The sequence below is a fragment of the Diuraphis noxia genome, unplaced genomic scaffold (assembly GCF_037042655.1).
Source record: "Diuraphis noxia isolate RWA-SAM2 unplaced genomic scaffold, SU_Dnox_SAM2 contig0003, whole genome shotgun sequence".
Taxonomy (NCBI): domain Eukaryota; kingdom Metazoa; phylum Arthropoda; class Insecta; order Hemiptera; family Aphididae; genus Diuraphis; species Diuraphis noxia.
This window is the reverse complement of record NW_028301713.1, coordinates 60,050,288-60,062,336: the sequence shown is the minus strand read 5'-3', so window position 1 is coordinate 60,062,336 and position 12,049 is coordinate 60,050,288. Positions and strand designations below refer to the sequence as shown.

At 23.8% G+C, this 12,049-nt stretch overlaps 2 protein-coding genes across 3 annotated transcripts; one reads left to right on the top strand and one right to left on the bottom strand.

Annotated features, from left to right (window-relative positions):
- Positions 1 to 516: 516 nt before the first annotated feature.
- LOC107172807 (leucine-rich repeat-containing protein 57-like) lies at positions 517 to 2,208 on the bottom strand. The gene has a single exon (XM_015523104.2). The coding sequence runs from the start codon at positions 1,977 to 1,979 to the stop codon at positions 1,263 to 1,265; it is 717 nt and encodes a 238-aa protein (XP_015378590.1). The 5' UTR covers positions 1,980 to 2,208; the 3' UTR covers positions 517 to 1,262.
- A 127-nt stretch (positions 2,209 to 2,335) lies between these two features.
- Positions 2,336 to 5,212, top strand: Mvb12 (multivesicular body subunit 12-like Mvb12). 2 transcript variants are annotated; one of them, XM_089223911.1, is made up of 8 exons: positions 2,336 to 2,607; positions 2,803 to 3,013; positions 3,090 to 3,219; positions 3,285 to 3,362; positions 3,452 to 3,648; positions 3,723 to 3,787; positions 3,848 to 3,895; positions 4,260 to 5,212. In XM_089223911.1, the coding sequence occupies exons 1-8, from the start codon at positions 2,509 to 2,511 to the stop codon at positions 4,293 to 4,295; spliced, it is 864 nt and encodes a 287-aa protein (XP_089080037.1). In that variant the 5' UTR covers positions 2,336 to 2,508; the 3' UTR covers positions 4,296 to 5,212. The 2 variants fall into 2 exon arrangements, with proteins under 2 accessions (XP_089080037.1, XP_089080038.1); XM_089223912.1 differs by having other exon boundaries at positions 2,587 to 2,726.
- Positions 5,213 to 12,049: the final 6,837 nt, after the last annotated feature.

The following is a 12,049-nucleotide window of genomic DNA, read 5'->3' as shown; positions in this document are numbered from 1 at the left end:
ACTTAAAACAATTAATACATTTTTGATAGAGTAGGGTACAATAAATTTTAAAACTATATGCAATTTGAAAATGGAAGTCAATCTTCAAAATTGTTTTTCTTATCTATAGTTTTTACCATTACATCATAATACCATAATCATGTCATATATTCTGATATTCATACTTTGAACATGTATAATATAAATGAAAACATTTTTTGGTGATACAACTTAACAATTAGTGACATACTAATAGAGTACTGATGGTCTAATGTATAAAGTAAATCTAAGTAATCCAATTTAATATTTATGTGTTGTAATAGAACCAGTGAAGAAAGATCATCACATTATATTGTAAACCTGGCCACCTGGGATAATATAATAATAATATTATATTAGAAATAAGGATAAATATTGTTTTAAGGAAAAAAAACAATTATTTATTTATGTAAACATGTGAAATGATTTTTAATTGATGACATTTCAAGTCCATATATATTCTATTAATTAATTAATGGTAACATAAATATTGAAATCGATTATATAATTTAAATTAACCTAGGTATAGCAGTATTTATCAATTACCCGATACAAAAATAATTCTCAATTGCGGGTAACAATTTCACAAGAATTGATTAACATAATATAATAAACATAAAAATACATATACTCAATTTTAATGAAAAAAAATATTCAAGTAAATTAATAAGATAATAAATTGCTCCATTATTTTTACATTTGTTTATAAAAAGATAAATATTTTAGGATAATATTTAATACAGTTAAAAACTCTTAAAATGAAAATAATCTTTTTTTCTTTTAAAAATAATTCACACAATAAAGAAAATGTACTTTTTAAAAGTTCAATGATTATTTGTCTTTGGAATTAGTGTTAAAATAAAGTAATAATTAATAACTAATAACATCAACTTTTGATTTTAAAAAGATAACTTATAATTATAAGTTATTGCTACATAATATTGTGAGACTATTTTTTATAAACTTAAAATAATTTTTAAATTAATAGACATTATTCACAACCTATATTTAAGGTATTAGTGGCCCCCTTCTACAACTGTTAAAGTGATTTAAATTTTTAAAAAATCACCATATGATATGTTATGAATAATGTGCATAGTTGATCGTTATGTGATTGTTGATATAAAATAACAAAAAGCAAGTAAACAATTAATTTTGGAACAATAAATAATAAAATTACATTGCATAATGATTTAGGTAATGTAAATTACTCAATTATATACAAATAGAAAATCAATAATAAATTAGAACATTTTTTTTTTAACTTCTGTGTATCTTGTCATGTATGTGCTATACTCTTCTAATGCCAATAAAGATTTCATATCGAATAAATTGCCTTCAACACATAATAATGACACTTTAGACGATGTTAATAATTCTTTTGGAATATCATCCAGTTCAAGACAATTTTCTTCTACGCGCAAAGTCTTCAATCTGAGGCATTGAGCTAAACCAGATGGCAATTTTCTAATTTGATTTTGATTTAGGTTTAGTTCAACTAATCTGGACTGTTTAATAAGTTCAGGCAATTGAGTGATGTTATTTTTGGATAAATCTAATGTTTCTAAATGTTTTAATTCACACAAAAATTCTGGAAATGTGGTGAGCTGATTGTCTGCAAACGAGGCACGTCTTAGAAACATCAAATTATTCATTGGAGGTAATGACTTTAATAAATTACAATTCACCTGTAATGTTTCAATCTTTGACAAGCAATTTATTTCTTCAGGTAGATTTTCTAACATGTTGTTGCTGACATTTAGTATCTTTAGTTCTTTGAATTGGCCAATAGATTTCGGTAATATTTTTAATTTGTTTTTAGACAATTCTAAATTTCTTAAAAAAGGATGAAGAACGTCAATAGAATCTGGATACTGTTTAAGATGACTATCTGACAAATTTAACACACCCGTTTTTCTGGATGTTTCAACATGGTTCTTTAAACTTGATGTGTTTCCCATCTTTGTTTATTTTCATTTATTTTAAACAATGATCACTATAAAATATGGTTTAAAACAGAATTATTACTTATTACTTTATTAGTTAACACCAAGCTACTAGACATTAGTCAATATTCGTTGATCAAGGTGTTAAATACAATACAATTAATTTAATACTACTATTACTAAAATACTAATCAACCTTGTCTTAAACTCCTAACTGTGGTCTGTGTTTATACATTTATCCTAATTCATTATTATTCCGTGGTTATACTGTAAAAGGTGTAAACTGTTATCTATTATCACAAAATATTATAATATTATCTATATTTGTTGAACGTTATCATATCAGCCCCCACCAACCAATTTTTATTGTTTACAGACTTACAGTTCATCATAATATTTTATTTTATTCTCTTCTCTTCTTATTTCTTTATGATGTATTTAAGAATTTACATACAATAATTTTATTTATTGTGCTTCCGAGTTCAGGATCTGGAATCTGGATTTTACAAATATCTTAATGTGATTTTTATTGCAAATACGTAAAATGATTAAACAAGTATTTAAATCATTTCCAGACAATAAACCAATATCAGGATTATGTATAGTAGAAGATATTACAAAATGCCCAACAGGATATAATCCCGTGAGTTATTAACGTAATTATTGACGATGAGTCATCATCGTCATCGTTAGTATACTGACTTTTATTTTTATAAAAATTTGATGTTTAACATATTTTCTACTTAAATTACAATTTTTTAGGTAATGTACATAATTAAATATTTGGAGGTACCTATATAATTCTTACACACATTAAATAGGTTCTTTATATGTTTAGATATCAAAAACACATGACCAAGATTCAGATGCTGATTTACATATGCAATCATGGAAAGAGTCCGTGTTTATTGGCAGAAAAATTACAAGATATCTATGCTTATCTAAAACAGAAGGGATTTCAGATTACATTGTAGTAAATATAAATATAATTAATGAAAAAGAATGTCCTCCTGATGGTTATTGTTTAATTCCCAGAACTATTGACAGTGGTAATTATATTGTTATTTATTTTTCCATCAATTATAAATATTATGTTTACTATCCTTATAATTATACCATTTTAAGATCAAAAAGCCTGGCGAAAACGTCAATTATGTTACAAATTAACTAGAAAAAGTCAAGCTTCACATGCAATTACTGATATTATACTATTAAGTCGATCAAAGAAAGCACCAGAAGGTTTTAATTTAGTTGGGTATGATTTATGATTTATTGATTATAATATATATTAACTGTTAAGGCTATATAATATTTTTTTAGGGATTTAAATGGCTTAACACTTTGTTATAAGACTAGTCCTCAATCTCCAGATGTGCCATTACCGTCATTGAGTTATGGGTATGTTAATTAATATACTATAAATCTACTTATATCTTATACATCAATACTTAAAGTTATTTATAAATATTTATCATTTAATATTGTAGATTAGCGCCAACATTGTCAACAGAAAACGATCCAAACAGTAACGGGTCCTTAAGTTCACTTCCTAGTTTAGAATCTAGTGTTAATGTATTATCCCATGATTATGATCGACTAATGTCATTAAAACCTACACGGCCAGCACCAAAATTACCTCCAACATATTCATCTTCTAACTATTCTACAATAAATTCTTATCAAGGTAAATTGAGTATGGGTTTTTTATAAATCTTAGATATTTGTTTTATTTCTTTGTTATACAATTGTGTTTTTTAGGGTTAGAAGGTATTCCATTTATATTGAATCATAATATTTCTGCAGAAAATAAGTCTATTTTTAAGGTAATAATGTTGTGTATATTGATACAGTAAACAAATAAATACAATTATTTCATATTTTAGGACATACCAGAAATTAAAATAAAAACACTCGAAGACCTTGATTTAGAGGTATGTATATTCTGATTATTAAATGTAAAATATGTTTAATAACAATATGATATTGAAAGCTTAGTCGTGAATAAAAATATTAGTGTTCTCTTCTAAGCTTTTTAAAAATAATAAATTATTTTTTCAAAATTGTGTGATATACAAAAAAAATAGAATAACCATTTAATAATTTCAGTATTGTTTTAATATTTGTGTGTAGTTAATAATTATAAATGGTGATAATTGTAGTTCATAGACAAAGATAATAATTTGGTGCAGTCTCCTATAAACAAAAAGATACATTTACAGTTTTTAATATTTTAACAATTCTATTTAATTTTTTTTTGTTCAGAAATAATATTTATTCAAATTATTTATTTTACAGTACAACTACAATTTTGAACAAGAACGACAAGTGTGATTTCCTACTTATTGTATTAATTGTAAGTTTGATACAACTTTTGAAACTTAAGATGTATTAATTTATAATATGTATATTTTTTCATATACATTCAATGTATAAAACACTCAATTTTTTTTATCTTATCCTATGTTAGATTATTTTTAATTTAAAACTATAGAAACTATTAATTTTTTGAATTAATATAATTATTTTTAATTACAAATAAATCTTTTTTAATTTATCAGCAGTATAATGATTATGTTTATGATCAAATGTTTTACTGTCATACTCATAAGTTTAGATTATATTGAATTTTATACTAATTAATTGCAATTCTATATTTAAATATAGTTTAGGTATCTCAGATAAAACATATCATGACAGCTTAGTGCTATAATAAGTACAGTGAAATCTCAAAAGTTGAATGAAATTTCTCTAACATTATTATATAATATCATTCTATATACCTCAATTTTAAATTTTTTGAATTATTTAGGTATCTTATTATAATCAATTTTTGAAATTTCACTGCATTTTTAATATTTATAGTTATACCTACTTATATTACAATGTTACCTAATAAATATATTTGCCATTATAAAAAACAAGATTATTAAATGAATACCAAGTGTGTAGATTATTAAGTAAATGCCATAAAAGTTGTGTAAGCTAAAAAACAACTTTCAACTTTAATAAAAATAAAAATGTGTTGACTGTTAGTAATTATAAGCAATGTTAGTATTTTGTGTGTGCGTGTTAATTTGATTCAAAATAATAATAAATATTAGAGCATTCTTACGTATAATTTAGCATCAATTGTTTAAAATGCTTAATATAATATCATTAGTAAAAAGATTTGTTCAAATTATCCATAATTAATGTACTTTATTATTACGTAATGAAAACATTTAATTTAATATAGTATAAATATTTAATTTTGTAGTTCAAAGATCTTTATTTTTCTTGTAGACTACTTATTGAATTTTTCCCACCAAATCACTCACCTCTTTTATAAAACTATATATTTTATAAATAAAGATAAAGTATATGTATTTAAATTGTTAGTACCCAAAAGTTTTATAAAAAATTTTCATGTGATTGTATATTACCTAATATACATGAATTATGATTTTATGATTTAGCATTTAGTTTTATTTGTTTATTTGTAATTATTGGTATTTAAACCATGATTCTAATTATGACAAATTATTGAATAATATGTCTGTAAATTTAAAACAATATATTGTTTAGTTTATAATAAACAAAATAATCATGCTGTATTTATATTTCAAATAATTGGTGCTACTTTAAATTATTAAATAATAATTTAAATTTAAAAGTTGTGGATTCTTTTATTTGTAGATTTTTAATATTTTATTTACTATTTCAAAAACAAAATAATGAAAGTAAAAGTTAACATTATTGTAAATTATCAGATCACACAAATATTTAGTTAATAGCGAGCATACAGGGTGTTTTAGATAATTCAATTATAGTTTAACAACTTTATGTTCATTAGATAATAATGTGTTAGTTTGTTATATTTTAATATATTTTTAAACTCAACTTGTTACTGTATCAATTAATATTTCTGTATATCAAATGGAATAATATTGTTATATTCCTTATTTATGAAATTGTAAAGTATAAGATTATTTTCTTAAATATTAAAACCTATACTATGGAACTAAATTCTAACAATAAAATAATTGTACCATAACACAAGTTCACAGTAACACAACTTAAAATCAATTTTTGTTTTTATTGACTAAAATTATAAATCTTATACTTAAATATATATATTATTGTATTTGAAATATTATGTAATTTTATTTTTATTTAGAATACAATTCAAATACCTTTTGTTAAGATAATAATCTTTTACTAACAATTATGAGCCAACATCAATTTTAAAAATATGTTGTTACAAATAATATTGTTGTATGTGTAAATGATGTACTGCTGAATTGTCATAATAATATATTTATTATTATACCAAATATGAAAGTCATAAAACTACAAACATATATTTTGTCAATCAATTTTTATAAAGAAGTTATAGAATTAATAATACAAATTATCAAGTATGTTATTCAATTATCAAGTGCTGAAATGTGCAAAAAATGTTTTGTATGATCAAATGATGAATACTGAGTTTTTATTATTTGAATTAAAGTTATATTAAAATATAATAAAATAAGAACCTATTAATATAACCAAATAAATATAAATGCCTTATAGATAAATAAGTATTTTAGAGTTTAAATTATTTAAAAATGTTATTAAATATAATTTAAAATTCAAAAATTAATAATTTTAAAATTTACATTTCACAATTTTAGTAAATAGATAGATATAAAAATAATTATTTATCCATATTAATTTTGAATATCCGGCATAAAATAATTATTTAGTATAAATTATTTTAAATATAAGGTAACTCTTAATGCATACATTATTTATGTACATTTTTCATTCACATATTCCTATTGCCATTTATATTACAAACAATGTGTATTATTTAGTTATTCTTGTCATGATTTTTTTTTAGCTGTATTGATTCTTTTAAATTTTCGTAACAATGTTCTAGTAATCTAATTTAAAGTTTAATATTGATTTTAAATAAGGTTTATTTAATATTAATTTGTCAATTATTCAAGCTGACTAAATTATCCAATAATTATGAAATATATAATTGTAATTATTATTATTTTGTTAAATTTTATAATGTAATTGTAATAATTTATGACATAGTATTTTACAATTATAATATTTTAAGTATAATTTTAATGCATATTATATCCACAACCTTAAAATATTGTTAAACATTTCCATTGTGTTCTATTATCTTTCCATAATTTAAATTATTTACCATGCTTAGTTACTTTCAACCTTAATGTATCTATATTTGCTCAACATAGGGCTTAGTTAAAATATTAACTTAAATTAATATACATAAAATATTTTGTAACTCAGTCCTTAAATTATGTTCAGTATGAGACTATTATCTGTTTTATAAATAATTATAATGCAATACCTACACAATTTAATGACAGCAGATAAAAATATAAAATATGTTATTTTAATTTAGTTTTTATAATACTATTGTATTAAATTATTAAGGATTTTAATAATTTGTCAATGTTTTTGTATGTACCCTAATTTTGATTGAAATAGACTAACCATTATTTCAATTATGTTATAATAGTTAAGTACTTAAGTAGTATGAATTTTTTTTTAATAATTTATATAAATATTATATTTACCTCTTATTACTAATATATTATTCCTATACAGTATACGTGTATTTTATCTTGTTTATTCCTAGATGTATATATCACAGTACTGCTAGTACTATTGTGTGATTGTCTATTGTTCGCTAAAGTATACCCATATTATTTGGAAAGACAATTTACAACTTGTACACCATAATTACAATAAGCAAATTGGATAGTTGCTTGCTAACAATTATTCTTGAATTTACCGATTTACCAGGTGAAACAGCAGAAGAGTTAACAAATTATGTTTGGACATTATTAAAAACTTGGAAAATTGATAAAAAAAAGTTATTGCCCTATCTGCGGATAATACTTATACCAATTTTGGTGGTATTCTGAGGCGGGGAAAAAATAATCTTTTTTATATACTTAAAAATAATTTTGGTCACAACTTAATAGGTATTGGATGTTCAGTGCATATATTAAATAATGCTATTCAAACAGCATCTGAGACACTTTACCTATTGATTTGCAAAATATATAAATACAAATACTCTGTTTTTGTTTATTTGTTAATATAGTAGGTATATAAAAAAGTGTTAGGCCATTCTAAGACATGTTGGCTTTCTCTTCACCCAGCACTTAATAGATTAATTGAAATGTTTGATGGTCTCAAATCATATTTTTTATCTATAGATAAATGTCCAACAGTAATTAAATTATTTTTTGAAAATCCTATATCTTTACTAGTTGCAACATTTTTAAGTTTACAAAGTGAATGGTTTTCATATCAGTTATTGAAGTAAAAAATACAAGTTGATTCATTAATAGAAAAACTTAAAGTCAGAAAAGAAGCAAATTTTATTACTTCAAAAGAGAAACTTTTGCTGGATGAATTAAGAGAATATGGACTAATTACTGAAAATATATATTATAAGTATAAGAATGATTTTTATTCTACTAGCATAGAATACATAACAGAATGGTCCTAACCAACTTTTGACAAATTTAATGGGATATCTTGGCTTACTCTTAAAAATATAGAAAGCAATAAATTTTAGTTGAGAAAATATTTTAAAAAGTGTTGAACTCGTAAAATCTATTTTACCAGAAATTATTAATGTTATTGACGAATCACAGTTATTTGATGAAATAACTCTACTCAAAAGTAATTAAAATAATGTTACTATAGAAAATAAGTCTTTGGAAGAAGTTTGGGTGGAAATTTTCAAAGTCAGTTCTGAGTGTTCTAATATTGATTTAAAAAATCTAAAAAGGATTGTTGAGTTCCTGCTTGACCTGCTTTGTATACCTGGAACTAATGCATCAGTAGAAAGAATTTTTTCTCAAATGAATTGTTTATGGACTGATCAAAAAAATCGTCTAAACATAGCGACAGTTAAAGCTATGCTTACCTACTATAAAGATGTTTTTCAAAGGAAATTGTGCTGAGTTTCATGAATTATTATCTAATAATGAAAATTTATTGAAACAGATTCATTCATCTCAAAAATATGAAGGAAATATAGTGACATAAGATAAAACTATTAAAAAAATTCTGAATTATAACTAAGTACATCAGTTTTTAAATTTATATTTTTCAATAAAAGTATATATTGTTTTTTTTTCTTTACAATGTTTTGCATGTGAATATTTAAGTTTTAAAGACTGAGGTAAAGGCTTACTGTTAAGTTGTAAAATTATATTTTAATTGTTTTCCTAAGTATATTGTTATTTATTACTAAAATATTAAGAAAGTTCCTTAACTCTTGAGTCTTAACTAAAACTCAATAATTTACCAAATAAAATATTTGTGATCATTTTAATCTTTAAATTATCTGTATATGATTCTAATTCTAATTTTATTATTAATAATGTTATAAAAATAGAATTTGTATGTTTATTTAAATAAATAATAAGAATTAATTATTTGAATAATGAATATTATAAATTGTTGAACGTTATTTTATTATTTTTATTTAACTAGTTACTTTTTCTTACATTGTGAAATGTTTTATGCCATATTTTTATATGGTTTCTTAAGAAACAATTTTTAACACAATAAACTGTATAAAACTTATCAGGCTATAAAATACTGGGATGGTAGGTACCCAATGGCCAACGTTTCAATATCTCCCCTGAACCGTAATTTAATTGTTTATAGTTTTGTCCCGTATTTTTTATTTTGAAATCTGGCATCCCTACTCAAGAAGCCATTAGCCAGACTCCAGCATTATAGTTATATTACTTATATTCATTAGTTCATTACTATTACTATTCACTCGATAAATGTTATTTACCTATACGAAAAGAAGAAGGCTGTAGGCATTCGGCAAACAGCCTGCATATAAGTAGGCGGCAATTGCCCGGAGGTGTAAAATTTCTTTAAACCTGACCCTGACCAACAGCTTTTAAATAGTATAGGTATACTAGCCACTAGGACCAGGTAACTGCAATCTACATTCTACCTAATAATTAATATATGACTAAAATATAACATAATATAATATTATATTGCCAATTTATTTTCGTTCATTATAAATTCATAAATTATATTAATATATATATAGTAGGTATACCTATTACCTACACCGGATGGCAGCTATACCTATTTATATATAGTTTGGAATAAATACGATCTTGTGGGCCGTTATATACCTAGGAGGCTAGGAATAAAAAGAATTTCCTCAAAAACCGATATACAACGCACGAAAGTAAAGCCTCAAAACAAGAACAACAGATACCACAGAAATTGTGTATCAGAACTGTATAATATTTTATACTTCAGAGATCAGAGTTTACTGTTTAGTCCATAGGAACTGATGAAGTTGAGTTTTATTACCAATGGAAAACTAATATGTTTTAAATAAAGCTTACGTGTTACTTTTTAAACAATAGCAAATTTGCAATTTACCGATGGGTTGTTTTAAAATTATACTAATATTCCATATTATTTTATCATAATTATATTAGTTTATTATAGATGATATCAGATACACTGGTAGTAGCATGTATTACCTATTAACTATATAAATATAATAAATGAATAAACAATAAATTATTAATAGGTGGTGGTGCCATAGTGGTTACCACCAAGGTACCAACGCATCAATGGTAAACGACAAACGTTCAAGTGTAAATCGTGTAATACAATTACTATTGTTTATAAGTAATTTATAGGTAGGTAACAATAAAACATAATATTTTGGAGTATTTCGATTTTCCACACTAACTGCAGCTTGTATAAGCCTGTAGCTTGTATAAGCCAGCAGCTTGTATCAACTCTAGTCTCTAGTTGATATTTATTATTACAATTTTTTTTTTTTTGGATCAAAATTGTTTTTTTATTAATTAGTCATTTATCTATTTGTATGTAATGTCGTTAGAAAAAAATTTTGAAAAAAACCTATACACAGTACATACCTGTCCACCTATTATTTTATATCACTACCAGGGACGGATTGGGCCATAGGGAAATCGGGAAATCCCGATGGGCCGCGTGCTAACTAGTTGATAGGGCCGCTGCGAGCGCTACCAAACTACGGCTGTAACCCGTCGCAAATTACATTTTAAAATTTATAGATTTTTATAAATACGATTTTAAATTTTATTCATATCAATTATTGCAAACTAAAAAGCAATAAGTCAATAACCAAAATATGAATAATTAATATTACCAAAGTCTATAACGCATAATATAACAGGATAAATTTAACAAAAACTGAATAATAATTTAAAGTTATAGCAATAATTCTAATCAAAAATAAAACAATCTCCGTGAACAGTAAATCTATAAATAATCTGATATTCCGTCTTCGTGTTGTCGCTTGTCGGCGGGTGACGACGACGAATTTTAACAATGCAAGTCGGCATGGAGCTGTAGTCTGAACAATAAAAATATTTTTATTTTAAATTAAGATTTTTTATAATATAGTAGTAAGTAGTATCGAATTGATATAATTATAAATATACATATTATTATTAGTTTACCATCTAAACATGGGGCCGCTAAAAAGTTATTATCCCGGACCGGTCCAAAGTTCAAATCCGTCCCTGATCACTACTATGTTTTATTATTTGTAATATGATAATGATATTACTCAAATTTAGTGATTTTACGCTAAAACCTTATAATAATGTATATCATGTTAAAAAGCTAAAAAAAAATGTATATCATAGTATTATAATATTAAACTTGACATTTTTTATACAATTAAATATTAATATCATAGAATAGCCCACACAGCATTTGTAAGATGATTATATTTTAAAAACATTTTATGATTGTATTATCAAAAATATTTTGAAGTAGGTAAATAGAATATTATGGAAATATGCTTAACAATGTACATGATCGGAGTATCGGACGAGATGGTGCATGATCTAAAAAAATCATAGACCTTAATACCTTATACTATTATTCTATTCTGTGCTTATACTCTTAAGCTATTCTCTTAAGTATAAAGTCTATGAAAAAAATTCGTCATAATAAATAATAATTCTATCATAGAGTACAATATTATTGCTATTTTTTACGCCGGGCACGCGGTAGAC